This window comes from Rhopalosiphum maidis, chromosome 3, assembly GCF_003676215.2.
Source record: "Rhopalosiphum maidis isolate BTI-1 chromosome 3, ASM367621v3, whole genome shotgun sequence".
NCBI lineage: Eukaryota > Metazoa > Arthropoda > Insecta > Hemiptera > Aphididae > Rhopalosiphum > Rhopalosiphum maidis.
The window spans coordinates 49851148-49871210 of record NC_040879.1 but is presented as its reverse complement, the minus strand read 5'-3'; the positions used below and the strand labels follow the sequence as shown (position 1 = coordinate 49871210).

General features: G+C 25.1%; 2 protein-coding genes across 3 annotated transcripts; one reads left to right on the top strand and one right to left on the bottom strand.

Annotated features, from left to right (window-relative positions):
* Positions 1 to 315: 315 nt before the first annotated feature.
* Positions 316 to 8964, bottom strand: LOC113555934 (breast carcinoma-amplified sequence 3 homolog). 2 transcript variants are annotated; one of them, XR_003405428.2, is made up of 14 exons: positions 8452 to 8964; positions 8192 to 8356; positions 6033 to 6251; positions 5778 to 5959; positions 5448 to 5703; positions 5163 to 5377; positions 4930 to 5097; positions 4054 to 4424; positions 3738 to 3964; positions 3584 to 3669; positions 3396 to 3529; positions 1018 to 1155; positions 779 to 945; positions 316 to 637 (listed from the first exon to the last, which is right to left on the bottom strand). XR_003405428.2 is itself a non-coding variant. In XM_026960564.2 (13 exons), exons 1-13 carry the CDS (start codon positions 8575 to 8577, stop codon positions 537 to 539), a joined length of 2388 nt encoding a protein of 795 aa, XP_026816365.1. In that variant the 5' UTR covers positions 8578 to 8963; the 3' UTR covers positions 361 to 536. The 2 variants fall into 2 exon arrangements, 1 of the variants encoding a protein (XP_026816365.1); XM_026960564.2 differs by lacking the exon at positions 779 to 945 and having other exon boundaries at positions 361 to 637; positions 8452 to 8963.
* A 7758-nt stretch (positions 8965 to 16722) lies between these two features.
* On the top strand, positions 16723 to 19841 carry LOC113558460 (NADH dehydrogenase [ubiquinone] 1 alpha subcomplex subunit 7-like). The gene is made up of 3 exons (XM_026963915.2): positions 16723 to 16911; positions 17742 to 17929; positions 19668 to 19841. The coding sequence occupies exons 1-3, from the start codon at positions 16831 to 16833 to the stop codon at positions 19780 to 19782; spliced, it is 384 nt and encodes a 127-aa protein (XP_026819716.1). The 5' UTR covers positions 16723 to 16830; the 3' UTR covers positions 19783 to 19841.
* The last annotated feature ends 222 nt before the right edge of the window (positions 19842 to 20063 follow it).

The window sequence follows — 20063 nt, the reverse complement described above, 5'->3', positions numbered from 1 at the left end:
ATAACCTGTGAAAACCAAACTTACAATAAAAATAGACTGTGTTCTGCAGAATTTCTCTAGCTTCAAATTTTAATATGGCAATATCTGTATTACAATTTACTTGTGAATAACATTATATAATTTAATATTGGTATGTAAAATATTCAATATTAATATATTATACCAGTATTAATCAATCAATGAAATTCAATTTAAATGTTTTAATTGACTTATTTTAAATAAATTATAAAATATGATTTTTATTTAATATATTTTTGATCAAAATATTTGACAATTCAGTACACATAAGATAGACACAGTTTATTATAAATTAATTAAGAGATTAAGTAAACTTAAAATAATAAGTATGAATAAAACCTAATTTTAATAATTATAATTATATGTACAATGAATAGTAATGACTGACTTACTCTATAAGAATAAAAGGACACAAATATAGTTCTCATTTAAAATAAAATGTTTTGGACTTAAACATTGGTAACTTGATTAAATTCAAAATGTTATATATCAATTAATAAAAATAAAATGAGTAACTATTACTTGTTTTTTTTCTTTTTTGTTTTTTTACATTTTTTTGAAGAGATTATTTGAGTAACAATTTGATCACTCTCATCGATTACCTCAGGTTCTGAATGTTCTGAAAAATTATAAAAATTTGTTACAACATAAAATATTGACTTAATTTAAAAAATACCATTAATTTTTATTGAATAAAAATGTATTTAAAAATTAAATGCATACATAATAATATATAATTATAAAAATATTTTAAATTTACATTTGAATTAGTGAAATCAATTTTGGATTGACTACAAACACCATGATTTTCTTTCTTTTAAAGTCTTATTTTGAAGAGTGAAGAGTCCTTTTAATCCAAATATAATGTTCAAATAAAGATGTATAAATAAATCAATTTTAAATATTGCAGTTAAATGTCACCAAAAACTATTTTGAAGAATATATCATACTCAATAAATTTCATAAAGATAATGTATACTTAACTTTTAACACAATTACCTGATTTATTAATTTGAAGGTTTTCATTCATAGCTTCTGCCAAATCTTCCAATATTTTAATTTCACCTTGGTCAGATGATACATCAGATGAATCGCCTTGATTGAGGTCTAAAAACTTTGGTGAGTAATCAAAACTACCTGCAATTAATAAATCATAATATAAACAAACAAATAAATCAATTCAGAATAAATCATTACATCATTGAAAATTTAATAAATCTAATCAAATAAGTTTACTAGAATCTAATTTATACATCTTTGATAGGTAAAGAGACAAACCTTATAAAAACATTTTAATATCATATGGTTGTTTATAACAAACAATAAGTTAAACAGTAATTACAATTCAGTTGTAAATGACTAATATAAAACAAACAATGTTTAATTTAAAATTGGAGCAAAAAATTCATTTGTAAATAAACCATCAAAACACACGAAACTAATAACATCAAGGAAGGGTCAGGGGATTCTGAACTGCTTCCAAATGTCAATTTTTTTTAATTTATGTACACTTCTTTAATGAGGACAGAGGACAACATAAAACTTACATGCTGTAAAATAGTGATCCCATTATTGATGGTTCTATGTTAAGTTAAATTGTAAAACAATATGAAACACTGTTTTGTAAAATCTATTATTATATTATTATTATTAATATAATAAATAATTAATAAATTGTTTTATTAAATTAGTAAATTAATAAATACAAAACAGACTTTCTTGATATAATAGACTTTTTATCTAGAAATTACATTGATAAAAGCCATGATAATAAAAAAATTATTGAGGGTGTTTCATAATATTGAGTACAAACAGAGTTAGACAGTATTTTTGATACAAGTATCTAGTTGCTAGTATTGCAATACTGATTTTTAAGTATCTTGCCTATCTCTAAGTACTGAAAAAAATATTATATATACTCAATAATGGTTAGCCAAATAGAAAAAATGAAGTGCCGGAACTAGTCCAACATTATTTGAAGGTGAAAAATAATATTATAGTGGAAGAAGATGCTAAAAACTATCAAGAAAGAATAGTTATTCCTAAAAATGCCAAGCAAGTAATAAAATATTGAAAAAAGTGTCAAAATTTATTTATTTATTTAATTATTAAGCACAGACTGCATTTTTACGAATACAGTGAAGGTAAATATGCAAGTGTAACTGCTTATAAATGGTACAACATTTAACAAAAACACATTTACAAACCAAATAGTTGTTTTATTGTCCTGGCTGGTTTAACAAGATCCAATAATTTAAACTGGTATAAAGTTTGTGAATCATTTTAAAATAAGAATGTCTAATTAAGAAATTATTAGTTTTCATTAATACTTTATGAATGAATGTTTTTTTTTTTTTTTTAGTATTTTTTACAAGACTAGTGTCTGGACAGACATTTTATTACATACATTTCTTGATAGTGAAAGAAATTTAAAATATAAAAATTCTACTGATCAAAATCCTATAGTTCATTTTTGCAGCAATTCAATCATTAATATTCAATAAATTAATATGCAGAATACATTTTGAAAAATATATATTAGTTTTCATAAACAAAACAATAAATGTAATAGGTATCAAATAAGTGTCTATTTGTATGGTTATGTTGATTTAAAATTGTTTAAATTATGTGAAGAAAAAGATTGTTTGATAGTATAACAAGAATAACTGGAAAATAAAACGAGTTCAAGCTATTATAAAAATTAATGTTTTTTAGCTTTATTAGTTCATAGCTCCATTTATTATTTAAATCATTCTGAATCAAGGATTGTGTGGCATTTATTCAATATGTAATTGCATGGGAGGGATTGAAACGTTAAAAGAAGTACAAGATTTTTTTTACATTTCCAAAATATAAATCCATCAATCTAATGTTATTGATAATTTAAAAAGAACAGTTACTAAAAAAATTTAAAACTTGCTGAATTGAACAATAGCTTTTGATGAATTTTGTGAATTGGATGATACAAAATAATTCTGTATCATCCAATTCAATATTGATAATTATTATCAAATTCAACTAATACTTTTTATACTTCAATTACACATTTTTTTGGTTGCAATAGTCACTACAAAAAGGAATCAAACCAGGGCATTGTTTAAAAAAAGAATAGCAAACTTTCCAGTATCCGTATCAGTTCTTTGATTTAACGGTCAAATTCAGTTCTTGTTGAACCTAAAGATTCCTACAAATGATCTTTACTTGGATTATTGTGCGTGTCACTAAAATAGTGTGCACTTTGTATAATAGGTTTGCCATTTCTGGTCAATAACATCAATAGTAAGGGTAAAATCAATAATTAAATTCAATTATAATGTATTAGTAATATAACAGTGTGAGAATAATTTTACGGTAATTAATTTTTTTTGACTACATACTATTTGAACCGCATTCAATGAACACAGGAGTGCTCTGTCTGTTAATATTATTTTGTGGAACACTAACAGGATTTGATTTTAATAATAGCGATCCATTTTCAATTTCACTCAATTGAGTATCAGATTCAGATCTCCTGTAAAATGATTTAATATAAAATTTGTTAAACATAAAATATTTAATTATTTACCCTAATGAAGAACTACAAGTCTTAAACACAAATTGTGGTCCCATCCAAAGGCGACGATGTGGGCCTGCATGTGTACTTATTTCCACCTATAAAAGTATCTTTATAGTATACTAACTAAAAAAAAATTAATGAGAATTTAATTTGTATATATTACTTGAGATAACCAACGTTCATCAATGCTTTCTAAAGAATTCTTTTCAGGAATATTTGGCAGGTTTGTGGCTGGAAATTTTATATAAAGGTCTAACAATGGGTTACCCCGATTTAAAGGGGGGTTAACAGTAGATGCATGAAGAGGCGGTTTGTACAAATTCCATTCAGTTTTTGGTTCAATGTTTAATTCTATCATCGTATCATCAAATATTTTTTCTTTGGATATTGCTAATTATAAAAATTAATAAGCTCCAGTTTAATAATACTATTGCAATTCACTAAACTAAACATTAACATATTACAAAATTTCTACTTACCATTTGAATGCATAGGATACATATCGTATTGTGTAAGAATGCCATTACTAGTCATCACATATAAAGAATCTGCAATATTTTTCTTGGAATTATAAGTTACATTAGACATTTCTCTGATCATAGCTGTATCCAGCACACGTCCATGAGAAAAACAAGTAGACAGTCTAATACATGCTGTTATTCCAGTTTCGTCGGGTTTCAATTTATTACTTTGTGATCGAATTTGGCACAGTGAATGTACAATAATTGAATGTGGTACAGGCGACACACAAGGATTAGAGTATGGCAACACAATTTGAGAATTCTGTAATGATTCTGTCATCACAGGACTGTTTCGTCCATCAGTTACTAAACCAGCACTGCGATGAAATCTAAAATTTAATTTTAAGGGTAGATAAAATAGTTTTTTTTTCAGCAGTTTCAATTTTATAATGTTATCTATAATATTTAAGAAGACACCATATCCACATGTGTCTTAATAACGTACATCACGACAAATTTGTGTTCACCAAAACACATTTTGTGATGATAGCTTTAATATTTTAGTAAATTTACCTATTATAAAATTTAAAGATAAGAATATTATCTAGAAAATAGCATACTCTTTTATTGATATTAACATTTTTAAGTTGTAATATTTTACATAGCTATAACTAACTTTAAAATGATAATATCAATAAAATCAAATGTCATTTTCTAGGTAATATTCTTACTTTTAAATTTGATAGTAGGTAAATTTACTCTAATATTAAAGCTAACATCACAAAATGTGTTCCGCTTAACACAAATTTGTTTTGATGCACGTTAGTAAGACAGAGAAAACACATGCGGGTAGGGCGTCCTCTTAAAAAAAATATTCTTCATATTTTATCTTACCTTGATAATTTATTTACAATATGCGGTGTTGAATGAGTACGTAGACCAATAGGACCTCCATAAGGTGTAATTGGGAATATATGAGTTGTTCCCCTAAGTGAACTTACAGCCACCCATCTTGAATCACTTGAAAATTGAATATCTTGAATTTTAGCTGTGGTGTCACCTCTATAATTTATATAAAATTGATATTATTTGTCAATTACATGTAGTATGATTAAATAAACATATACCTATGTAATGTATACAAATGATGAACAGCTGCAAATGAAGAACCTAATATACTTGGATGTATTTTGAATACGTTAAATCTATGACCATTTTTATCAGCTGTTACTAACATAAGACCAGACTGGTCAAAATTTAAAGCGACAATAGCTTCATAATGTGCTGAAAAATGAGCAATAATATCAGGACCTTGCGGTGTATTTTCCTTTAACACTTTATTCTAAAAAAAACAAACATTAACTAAATTAATTTAAACAGATTTTTTGATTATTAAAAATAATATTTCATACTTTGATATCAATTATGGTAATTATGCCTGGATTCATTTGATTAGAATCATTTGCAACTGATATATTATGAGTTGAATTTGAATTGTGCACACCCGTAATACTATTTGCTACAGAGCCACTTAAATCTCTCAAACTTTGGCTTAATGATTTTGCTGCATGCAAAACTGTAGCTGTATATGAATGGCCATTCTCGCCCTCATATCCCCCCGTTGATCGATTCCACGATATCAACTTTTGATCTGCATACGCCAACCACCTATTATTGGTTATTTCAAATTTATTTATAAAAATTATACTATATAAACATTTATCAAAATAAAATAAAATAACCTTGTTCCCAAAGCAATTGGGTTTAATTTAATTCCAGGACTAGGATAACATGTAGTAATTGTAGTTATATCTTCCACTGTGAGAGCATCAAATACGGCAATACGTTCTACAAATACTACTGCAATAGCAAATCTATTTACAGCAATATCAACTACAGTATTTTTAAATTTAATTGTTTTAACCTAAAAGAAAAATCATTAATTTTACTATTAATAAATAAAGCTCAAGAACATTTATTAATTTAGATTTAAATACCACATCTCCACAAGTTAATGATATAAAACTGACAGAACAAAACTGTGGTCCTGGGCCTGAATTATCACAGAGTGCAATTAATGGCCTTTTATGAGCAAATGGATCTTGTCGAAATTTTAATTCCGGTAAAGGTGAAGGTATAAATTTCAAAATCTTGACAACTCCTTGTGACCAAGATAGAACTTCATATGCCTCACCGTTGGCACCAATATACCACACCTAAAATATTTTTAAATTATTAAATAAATACAAAACTTGTTATTGTCAATTTTTAAAACTAGGCACTAATATCTAAGAATTGAATAACAGTATAAAAAACTATTAACATTCATAATTTTTTTTTTTTGTCTTATAATTAATAAACAATAAATTTTTTTAATTTATACAAGTAAATAATAATTATTTGAGTATTTTAAATTGTGCATTACTAGCTTATTTTTTTGTCCCGTTTGAATGCGCTTTCATCATTAATTTTATATATGATTAAAAAATAAAGTATTTTTTTTTGATCCATACTATTGATTACCTATTTAAATTTATAATAATAATTAAAACAAAAATTCTAAAGTAAATGATTAACTTAAAATATTTCTACATATTACACTATAATACATACTATATTATAGACTGTTTTATAAAATTTACTCAAGCTTAGTAACTGCATTAGAGTTATAAATTATATAAATACTAATTACTATAAAATGATATATTAACATAAAATTGAAACTTAAACGTGTATACTATATTACTATAACTGTATATTATTATATTAAGTTAAAAACAAATTTATTTTCACAGTAAATTTAAAAAATAAACAAAATAATATTGTATTAATATTTGTGTAAAAGAAGATTTTAATGTTTTGCAAGAAACAATAATAAAAATGCAAATATTTCTTGGCCTAATAGAATATATTAAATATTAACAGGTATTTTAACTTATTATAATTAATTTATAAATCAAGTTTAACAACAATCTTTTTTTTACACATTTTAATAATAAATTTAATTAAGCCCATATTAAATAGTTAGTGAGCTAAATTTAACCGAAAATTCTGCACGAATAAAAATAAATAATAATAATAAATAAAATAAATAAATATTCTATTATTTCTTTAAACAATATAATTAAAACTTATATGAATTTAAAAGAATTTTTAAAAAAATATAAAAATATTTTTGAAAAAAATTCAATATTATAACATTATTATGTTTTTGTTTTAATTCAAAAAAATATTCCAATTACAGACTATTGACAAACACAAGTTTTTCCAGAAGTAGAGCATTACTGAACTCAACAATTTAAATGTTCTATTATTCTATTAGATTCAAATAGTACAGAGGTTAGCTTCTAGTACTATAGTATGTATTTTAATTAAATATTAATTTTATCAATATGTTATTGTTGAATTTAATAAATATAAAGTGAATCTAATAACTACCAAATAAACAAAATTTTTGCTAAGAATTAATATTTTGTATTATTATTATTATTTTTATAGGTATTATTTATTTGTTAAAAATAAATTTTATTATTTCATATTCATTGCATAACTATTGTGTACACAATTAATAAATCATATAAATTAATAATTGATATGATATAATAAAATGTTAACAAATTATTAGAATATTATAATTAAATCCCACAAATTGGTTAATCTAATGATATATATCCAACATAAAATATATAATATTTTAAATTTATTATTACTCTAATAAACAATCAAGTTATTTAACTTAAAGTTAATAATTTCTATTTTCATCTACCTATAATTCAAATAAGAGATGGAAAAAATATGATTTATACAAAGATAATTAACTGTCTCTCTCCTCAAAATTCAATAACTTTCACCTTGCTATAGACAAACCTAAACAAACCTCAAATAAAAATTTAAAACTTCCATCTATAATAAATTTAAGTATAATAAACATTTAAATTATTAAAACAAAGTATATAACTAGTAAAAAGTCCCTAGTTATGGAATGTAAATAAATAATCTACCGTATAGTTATATTTATTATTATTAGGTATTCAAATACTAAATAAAATATGTATATTTATCTATTCAGTGAAAAAGATAATATTAAATTTTATTATTATATTTGATGAATTTTAAATATAAAGTTTATAAAGTAATTAATATTAAATTATCGTACTTGAACGCCAAATCCATAACCCAAAATAAGAAGTATTGGTGATACACCAGACATAAGCGATTCATCATTTTCGAAGTTTGAAGGAAATTCATTAGCTTCTAGTGTTTCAAATTGTGTCCATAGAATTTTTTCCCTACTGTCTACATTTAGAATGTTGGAATATCCCTGAAAATTAAACATATTATATCAATCATTAATCAGAATGAACATAATGGAATAAATATTAAGTGTTATACGAGAACATTTAAGTAATTACTTACATGAGGGACGACGTCGTTAATGAACCCAGCAACACTATCGATGATTGAACGATCGACAACAGGGCCGGGCAGCACTATCTTGCCAATCAGGTTTTTGGATGCTTTACATGGAGAATCTGCCGACATTTTTGAAAACTTTGTGGTCAAGTCAGGCACGGTTTAGTGTTTCAATAGTCAAAAGGTTATCCGATATTGTCATTTCGAAACAAATAAAATTACACGGGTGTGAGGACAATAATAAACATGATTACACAGTCCGAGAAAAAACGTCAGAAATGTACAAGAAAAAAAACGATCAAGATTGTTGCGACACAGAAGAAGATGGTAAAAAAAAAAGTCACAGCGAGACTCAGCGTTTCGTGTGTAGAAACATTTCATGTTTTTGAACGAAAATAATATAATTTCAATTCCATTGCGAAATTTTTAAACGACAATGGCAATAAATATTATATTATTGTTATTATTAATACTACTGCGACTGTTTTTTTTATTTTCTTCTCGTCGTTATCACATAATCAGCGTAGATGTTTGTTGTCGTTATCAAGGCTGTCAGCTGGTACAGCTGCTGCTACGCAGTAAAACGGTAATGTTGTCGGGACGCGTATTTACATTTGCTACTTAGAACTGAACACTGACCGTTGTGCTACTTTAATGGCGAGGTCAGTTACAATTTACGGACGATGCGCTTCCTACCGACGTATTACGAGTTCCACCTTCTACTTCCACTGCAATATTTTCAGGACTAAATTGAATGCAATAAATTGTTGTATATTTTCTCTGAAAACTGATGCCCCCGATGCCCGTATGGTTTATATAAACAGTGGTTCTAGGTCACTGTGCGGTCGAGCATCAAAAGTGCGAAACGCGGACACTTTGTACTATTAATTATTATATACATAAAGTATAATACATATGTATATATTATATACAATTTTATTAAAATTGTTATTAAGTTTAAATATTATTTGGTAAATCTTAAGTATCTTATACATTCTCCGAGTTTTTAGACAGTTTTGTGGATAATACAATTGGACAAATGTGTCAATAGCCTACCTACATAAGAAACAAAAATCTAATTCTGATGAAAATAATAAGCCATTAACTTTATGTAACCAGCACCAAAACAAAGAAATAGTTTTGAATTTTTAAATTCCCTATATTATGTATGTCAGTTTTAACATTAGGTATTTCTCGTTTTTGACATACATTTTTATTGTATACAATATTAATTGATTTAAACTGATTATTTTGACTAATAAAGGTAATAAACTATAATAACGTTTTTCATAAATTTACTTTTTTTTAGATTCTGAACAGAGTGATGAATGTATTGATTTTACAATTATGGGTGTTTTATTTTGTTTTTTTTGTGTTTGTCATTACGTTTTGGAGTAGTAATAATGCATTGATTTTTTACTTCAGCCCCTCATTGAAAAGGAAAATTCATCTAGTTGGTACTTTGGGGGGGGGGGGGGTCAAAAGTAAACTCAAAAACGAATCATTGTAAATACTTAAAATTTTAACCAAATGTTTATATTAGCGTTATCTATAGATCATTTAAATTTTCGATTTTTCTAAAAATTTTTTCTTGAAATAACAATAAAAAAAATTTGGCTTTCCGAAAAATTTTTAAAATTTAATAGAAGGTTTATTATAAATTGTTCTTAACGTAATAGAAAAAAAATTAAAAATCGTAAGTCACAATTTTTGTTTATTTAAGCATTAAAGTTCAAATGTTCATGAAATATATCAAAATCGCGAAAATTTGCAAAGAATTTGAAGTTGAAAATTCGTAAAATTTTTTTGATTTATACCTAAGGTTAAAAAACCCAACACAAGGTTATCCATAAGTTTTCTTTCAAGTAACTGTAAAAAAAAATTCCAGCGTCAATATAGAAAACATTTTGAGTGCATGAATTTTATTTTTTTACGAAATCGCGTAAAATAACGATATATTACAATTTAAATAACTTTGTTAGTTAGCATTATTATATGTTTAAAAGTCAATAAATATGAAGTATTTTTGTAATTTGAATTCTAATTATTAAAAAACATTTGTAGGGAAGGATATTTCACTCTTGGTCGATGTTTGGGTGTAAAAAATCGAAATTCCGTCTCTGATTAATATATACTTTATGTATATAATAGTACAGTGTCCGCGTTCTGTAATCTAAAATTTTACTTGACCGTATAATAAAGTGTCCGCGTTATGTAATTTAAACAATAAACCATACAAAGTGACCGCTTACCATAAACACTGTCACCGTCCTTCCTAGTTCCTGTGAACAGTGGGGTCTAGGTTAAAGAGTTTAAGCACCTGTTACTACGGATAAAATATGAGAATATTTCGACATAATTACGCGATTACAGTAGTACAGTACCTATAATAGTATAATATAAGGTACTGACGAAGATGTTGGTCTGCGTTTTACGTTTTCTTACACTACATTAAATATTAATTATTAGGTATATTATTACTCATAAACCATACTTCTTGTGGTCTCTTGATAGTCCAATTACTCCAATTAGTCAATTAATGTGGTATTTTAACATTATAGCTCATCCGCAAAAAAAAATCAACTCGATTTATCCACCTATTATGACAGTTGGGTACTTACCTATTTTAAAGTTTAAACTTTATTCATACAATTGTATAATAAACATTAGATTACACGAGTGTACCACCTCGAATTTAACTATTTAAGCAGATGACTGTAATGGAACATGTTAAATTTTAATTCAATAATAAAACATTGAATTCGTGTAGGTATATCGTAAATAAAACAATTCTAAATGAAGTGTCAATTTTTATTTCCAAAAATATTTTATAATATTTTGTATTTTATTTATTTATTTATATAAATCAACGTGAGTAGGAGGAACACGTTTTTTTAAGTGAATATAATTAAATATATTATATATAACACTATTAACACTTAAGTAATTAATAGGTATGAATTGTCAAGTAAAAATTAAACATTTGGTACCTATAGGCTATAGGTAAACCAAGCTTAATTTACGCCTATATTAGTCGTATGTCTCGCTTTGTAAACTAATTTAACTGATATGGAAAATCTGATCATTGCGGATTGAATATTGTACTTGGTATATTTTGATACGTTATTTATCAAACTACTTTTTATATATCTAATAACAATCTCGTGAAAAATAGTTGCACAATTAAGAACAAGTGTGAAGATAGGTAGTATTATTCGTAAAGTATTTTTATAATACTAAAGGTATTGGTGACCAATATAATATAGACATACAGTTATTATACTTATCACTTCTTAATTATACTATGACTCGTGTTATTGACTATTCTCTTAGGGTAACTGCAGACGTGTCGATCTGCAGTTTGATTCTTATAAATTATTTTTATAATTTTTATTTAGAACAAATTATTGTAGAAGTTTTTATAAGGCCACTAGATGACCTTCGTTACTATATATTGCATTACAATCTAATATTATGTAATTTTCTTATTTTGCATTATTGTGACGTTTTTTTATTTTACACCGTACGAATATACTTTTTGCCCCGCGGGACCAATCTTATGAATTATTTGATTAGAAAATAATTCATTTTATATTTCTATACATTTTTTTTTCTATAATCAGTATTATAAAAATAGTTTAATATAATATATAATATAACATATGTATAATAATATGTATGATCGTTTTCTATACGACTCAATTAATATTTATAGGTAAAAAATATGTAATTAATATATGTTATAATTCAAATCATTCGTAGAGGAGCTTGTGACTCCGCATTCTGAAGTAAATCGTTTTATCAAATAGGTATAAACTATAAATTGAATTAAATCATTTTTGACGATTAATACAATATCTAAAAGTGTCAAAGCATTCAAAAAATTATTACTTATTCCAAGCCATAGTATTATTATTTATTTATTTATTTATTAAATTAGGTAAATACATTGCAATCTAATTTGTAGATCTAAAAATTAAATTCTTTTTAATTCTTCAGAGCTATAATATACACATTATATACAAAAATTAAAATAATATCGACATATTGAGACATTCCTGCAATGAATTTTTTGTTAATCTTTTGTTATTTTGATTTTAATCAAATTGCATTTGAGGTCTTTTTAAGGAATTTAATGCGAGTTAAAGCAAACATATTACCATTAGACAGTTTTTACAAATTATTTATATATCTAACTCAAATATAACCTAAGTAATATTTGATTTATAATTATAACTAATAACCACCTTAATATGTATTTATTGCAAGAGGATAACAAAATAATATAATTCTATAGTTAAAATCCGTAGGTAATAATATTATATTATATATTTATAAAAATATATAAAATAATATGCTGCTATCAAATGTAATACCTAGCTATTACCTATAATAACCAAGGGTAAAAGATCCTGTTGCCCTTCACCAACCATAGGAGGAACTTACTTTAATAGAATTTTTTTGGAAGGCAGCTATAGTAGTTAGTTTACAGGATAAAGTGACTAAATAGACTTTCTCACGTAATAACTTAAAATAAATTGCAATGATCTATGAATACTGAGCAATGAGCATTAAATTAAGTAAACATGAATAATAATTCATATCGTACAATTTTATTCTTATTAGATTCTGCATGGCACGATGAATATATTGATTTTATAATGAGAGTATTTTTTTGTGTACATGTATGATAAGTAGTAGAAAAAATGATTTGTTTCTAAATCATGAAAGAGGTTTTGAAAATTGAATAAAGTTTGTACTTAAAAGACATTAAAAGTAAAACATTCACAGTATTTTTCATAATAATCGGGAAAAACAAAAATAAAACTTACATATTTAGTTCGCTTTTCATTAATTTTTATATTACGCGGTAGTAAAGTTCCTATTTTAGATGTGGATTTATTACATTATTGTTTATATTTAAATCATTATTTGGTTAAAAATATTGTAGATTATTATTTATGAATATTGAATACCTATCGGCTATCACAGTATTTGTATACAATTTAAGATAGATGATTCATAGAAATTGTATCTAGATAGATAAGAATATAAATAACATGTTTAAAATATTTATCTTTAAAATAAATAATACATTGTAACAAGTTATATGTAATATTAGCTGAATAACCCGGCTTTGCTTGTGAGTTAAATAATCGATTCGTTTATAAATTGTTTTTCGACCTTTGTATTATAATTTATTGCGATACCTACAATATTAAAATATTTCATACTTTGTAACACATAATATACAAATAAGAATAATAGCGTGGTAATATTTAATTTTAATTGGTAATGTAAAATTAAAAAGAAAAAATACAACATAAAAAATAACGATGAATACGAAAATAGATTACTTATTTTTAATCATTATAAAAATTAAATTAAGTACTTATTCATTTTTATAAATCGAATCAAAAATGTTGAGAGATATTTTGTGTCATTTATTATACTTAGTGAAATAGTGAAATATTTTAACTTATTCGGAGTTACACCGGTGTGTCGCGACTCGTGACATATTATACTGATTGAGAAACGATGACTTTTTAAAATTATTTCATCTATAAAAATCAATGGAATTAAATTGAAAAAATAAATGGCTTGTTTTATTATACAATGCAATCCAAAATTGTCAATCGTAATAAAGTAAAAGTACTGCCAGGACCTGATTTACCAATTCGTGGGCCCTGTACAATTTACAATTTTGGGCCCCAAATTGTCCATCTTTATTTTCTTCAATACTAAAATAAAAATGTACGCATAATATATTTTTAAACTAATACTGTAGGTATATAACTAGTATATGAGTAGTTGGATCATAGAATAAAATTGTATTGTTAAAAATATGATTATTATTTTTAATATTTATTCAAATAAAACAAGTAACATAATTATTAAAAAAAAAATCATCAAAAATAATTTACAAACGACTAATAAATATACAATAAATACGGTTGACGTAAATCGCAAGACTGAATGAACCACGCAAATACACAAGACAACGTCAATAATATTATATTACGATTATTATATTATTATTATATAATATTACGACGATAATAACGACAATGAGATTTTGTTATCGTCAATGCTGACTAAAGCCGTCGTTTTCGAGAAATCCCCATTATACTTTTTACATACTGTATAACCCACCAAAATATCCAAGTAAAATTGTGTTTTCTCAAAATAAAAACGGTATATAATTAATTTTATATGACTGAAATCGGAAGGGCCCCTCTTACGAGTGGGCCCAGTGCAAATGTCCCATTTTCCTTGCATAAATATGGCTCTGAGTACTACTACAAATGCTATGACATTTAAAGCAATTTTTATAGGCATCACGAAACGATGTTTACGGGTGACTGGTGTGGTTCGTCGGCCACTGATATTCGTAATAAATAATTATTATAATTAGTGTACAAATAAAAGACAAAAAAAATAATTTACAAATTTCCTATGGGAAATGTTGCATTTAGGAAAACCGGTTGAATTTGTTATTGGTGATGCAATGTGATAAATGAGTAATAGTGTCTATATTATTAATATTATTACTCTAATATGAGCTTAAATATCCGTTACAGTTACTTTCCACAAAATATGCATTTATTTGATATTTCATTATATTATTATCATCATTTTTTACTTCTATTGAACAGCTTACTATTAGTACAAGTATGAAAACACGTATTACAGTCTGCGGAGTGATAGATTGATTTTACAATGATTTGTTTTTTCCATGTATATACGATAGGTAAATATTTAAAATGATTTTATCTTAAATTTTATTGAGTTTAAGTGAAATTTCTGATAGAAATTTGATCTATAGTTTATACATTTGAAAAATAAAAATTTAAAGTTCACAGTATTTTTCTAAATAATTGGGAAAACAAATAAAAAATGAAGGAAAACAGGAATTTTTGTAGTTATGAGTAGGTGCAGATGTTTTTGCATTTATCATATTTTTTAATATCATCTAAGTTAATGCGGAGTAAGATAGACATTTGTTACATCACTCATAGAATTCAAATTTATCAATTTAATTTTGCATATTTTTGCATGTGTTCGATTTATATATTTGTTTGATCATATTTCTATATTCATCATGCTTTTAGTCAATTTAGTGTATATTTGAGGTTTTTCGTATTATATTAACGAACTCGGCACGACTAATAGATTAAAATGTCCCGCGGCTGTTACGGCCTATGTAGTCTGTAGTCCTATGTAATATTCGCGACAACCGGGAAAAGCTGGTTTTCGCTCGTATCGGTACTTGGTTTCTAATATATATGCATGTATATTATTTTCAGATTAACAAAAAATTCAACAGCAGTTTGCAAACATCTTTTATAATTTATTGTTTTAAATGTTCAATAAATAAAAAATGTTATTGATGCATATTTTTATACATTCTAAGCATATTTTTATTATACTTTATAGAAGCATAATTGCATGAATATTTTTAAATTTTTTAGAGTATAAACATCTGCTCCCTATTCATAACCTGTATTTGACAAAATCGATTTTTTTATTTTGTATAAGTAACTGAAAAACGAATAATAGATAGGTACTCGAAATGTTTACCAAATGTTTAAGTTTTTTATATAGAGCGTATATCTGAATAACCGACATTTTTTCGGAAACTGAGACGGAAATAAAAATGTATTTTGTTTAACAAAATACGTTTTTTTTTTGTTATTAATTCAAAGTTGACTGTTTTATTTCGTATTCATATCAAGACATTATCTGTCTCAGTTAAAAACTAGACATGTGGACAGTGGACGTAAAACTAACTTACTAATGAAATAATGATACATACATAATAATAATAATCGTTCGTGGGTCGTTCGACCGCATAGTGTACATGCACACACACACATCAACGATACACCTTCATATATAAATATATAAATCAGATGTGCTACGATCGGTTCGTATCGGAACGGTATGAAAGATTGTCAAAACCAACAGGCAACAACTAATTTAAATAAAAATAAATCCCACAGTAGTTTTTATTATTATAGTTTATTCAGTTTATACAATTTTACATCATACGTACTGATACAGTAATATTTTACTGTATTTTACTGATAAAATAAAGTTTGATTCCAAATCCACGAACAGATAAAAAATTATCTGAGGTCTTACAACATTATTTTATATAATTATTATACCTGGGTAACTATATTCGAAAGTCTCTGTTTATCATGTGTTTATCAAATCCTTGAAGGTTGCCGTACTGCCGACATCAGACGGTCAGATATTTTCTATTATGATAACATAGATGATAAAAAAATTTTTTTTTCGAACATAAAAATAATTTCACGATTACGAAAACGAGTGAACAGTCTATTTTTTTCCATTCATTGACTATATATTAACAAAATGGCGAATTGGAATTCTTTAATACCTTCCCAATTCAAGCCGTCCGGTTTCATTTCGGCTCTTCGAGCATATTTAGGTGGAGTAAGTATCATACTTGTATTCGGTAGGTACTGTTTTAATTAATGCAAACAAATCCCAAATACTATTTTAAAACTGATTTAAATTAACTTTTCATAGCGCACTGGTATTGGTTCTTTAAAAACAGCAGATTCATAGTTGATTGTTTTGAATCCATGTTAAGCATATTATTTAAATATTTCATCAATTTAATCAAATAGTTATAGTCACAAACTCAAGTAGGCTACAATTATTATCAATTCATTAGAGAATCTAAAGTTTTGTTCGGATGATGATGGTTACTCAACAATTAAATCTCATTTATGAATCTATTTAAAAATGTTCTACAATATGTATTAGACGTGCAACACAATACTTAGTATTTTGATAATTTTGGATTCTATTTATTGACTTAGTACCTACATTGTAGATGTTAGTATTTTTAATTAATCACATACGTCTTATTTTGTTTTATATATTAGATATTATTGGAATAAATATTTTCATTTTTTTCAATTTCATGTTGAATACTCAACAAAAACACTATTGCTTATTTATTTTTTTTCCGGAGATGGAATTACTTTTCATGATTGACATTTATTAGTGCATATTTAATGTATGTTATTTGTTAAAATTATATTTTCAACTTAAAGTAATCATTAATTATTAATATAAACTTTGGTCAGCCAAATGGATGATTGAAAGTATATCAAAATTATTTATAGCTTCACAGAAAGAGAAATACATTTAGTTAGGTATAATTTTAAATAATTCTTATAGTATTTAAGTTGTATATACCAATAATTATTTAATATTTTATTATCAGTTATATTAATTTGTTTACCTTGTTATAGCGAAACTTCAAGCCAAATATAAGAATGGTTGATGAAGTATCACCAGCTACTCAACCTCCACCTGATGTTCCAGGAGGGCCAAATCATACAGTTTTTAATAATTATTACTATGCACGTGACAGCCGTAGAGAAGTTACACAACCAGTACTTATTTTTGAAAATAATGCAAAACTTATTGAAAATACAAAGTAATTATTTTTTTTAAATTAAATAGAATAATATATTATGTAAAAATATATTATGGAAAATGTTGTTTGACTGGTCAATGTGAACAGTGTGTAAATAATTCAGCTGTAGATTCTAAACAGTGATTAATGTATTGAGTTTACAATTATGTGTAATTTTTTTTTTTGCATTTATACATGATTTATAATAGAAAAATGATTTGGTTTCAATTCTAATATCTTTTCTGAATTTAGCTGCTATTTTTGGAAAGTAATAATTAAACAATAATTTTATAACTATAAACAAAACTACCTTACTATTAATCAATTACAGTTTATCACTACTACCTGATCAGGGTTGGGTCTTCATCATGACCACTAAATGATTTGGGTATCTCAAAATAGATTCCACCGACTTCAATTCAATCTTAAATATGTTAACTATAATAACAGAATCCTAAAGTAAAAACTCATGTGGACCTACTGAATCCAATTCCGGGCTCAGCCATTCACTCCTTAGCATAAATTATATCTAAATCTTCCAATCCAAATATTTCTGTAAAATCATTAAATAAAGCCCCATAATATATTTCAACTACATACTCCATAATGACCTCTCTATTCCCCTCTTCCAAAAACTGGCAACACTCATTAAAAAAGATCTCATTCCAGTCTTATAAGATCCTCATAACTGAACTAGTAGTTCTCAACATTCCTGATGACCATATAATGATCTTAATATCCAAATGGTGCTATAACCATCAAATTCAATAAATCTTAACACACTGAAGTGTTTAGCCATTAGCTCTTGCCAATTCTCAATCAATCCAACGCCTATCGTACAGCACTTACACTTATTGTAAAAAATTATTTTTTATATAAATAATTTAAAATTTAAAAAAATATTTTATACATAGTTAAATGTATATAATGCAAAAAATAAAAAAATAAATTTTTAATTATTTTATTTGCATTACACATTGCCTGTAATATATAATGGACAATGGTATTATATATAATATATATGTAAATATTATTATATATATTATATAATTTTTAATTTATTTAAGTAATAAACCATGTAAAATTAATATATATACTATTAAATTTTAGTAATTATCATGGGCGCCCGCAGAAAGGGGGGGCTAAAGAGTCATTGCCCCTACTAGGAATTTTTTAAAACTATTGTTAATTTAATGCTACACATATTAATTATAACATAATTTTATTGAAATTTATTTATGAAGTATGATATAATGTTGTTTTTTTTACATGTAAGTTAGCTATTTTAGAATGAAAATGTTAGAAATAAATTAAAATTTAAAATAACCTTTTTGATTTGGTTTTAGAATTTTGACTTGCCCGAGGTAGGATTTTATTCTGCGGGTGTGCTTGGTAATTATTCTCAAGAAACCTGAGTAATAGTTTTTATAACAATTAGATATATTTTTTCTACTATGACTACTTTATTTTAATAACTTTCATAATTCTTTATATTATTTTTAAAATAATTCAAAATAGCATGTTGTAAATAAAAGTACAAATTGTCCTATATTTAGAATAAAAATTATTCAAATGCCTAATTCATTGTGATATTTTTTTCAGTTTTCTAAAAGTTTAATAATAATGTATTACCTTAGATGAACTATAAAAGTTTTATTCAATGCTTATAGTTATTAAAATTCAAAATATAATAATTAGTTATTAACCAATTAATAACAATTATATAATATGACTAAAATAATTTTATAAATTGTTATAGGAAACTTGAACCTGGCTGCCCATCAAAAGTGCCTCTTCCAGGAAAAGTTTTCACTGGGATTAGAATTATATTTATATTATATAGTAGTGAAAATGTATTGAATTATATAATTTAATCTGTAAATTTAAAATAAATAAATGTCGTATAAATGGCTATTATTTTTATTTTTAGTAATCCATTTGTTAAATACTTATTATTATTATATTAGTTTATATTTACCTTTTTAGTTTTTTATTATAATATAAGTTTAAACATTTCTTTTATTATCTAATATTAGGAGTAAATAAACCATATTTATTCAATATTATTTTTGATAAATATTTATTTATTACTAAATTATATAGCTAAACATATATAAACAATTCAATACAGTTTGGAGTACAATATTTTAAAATA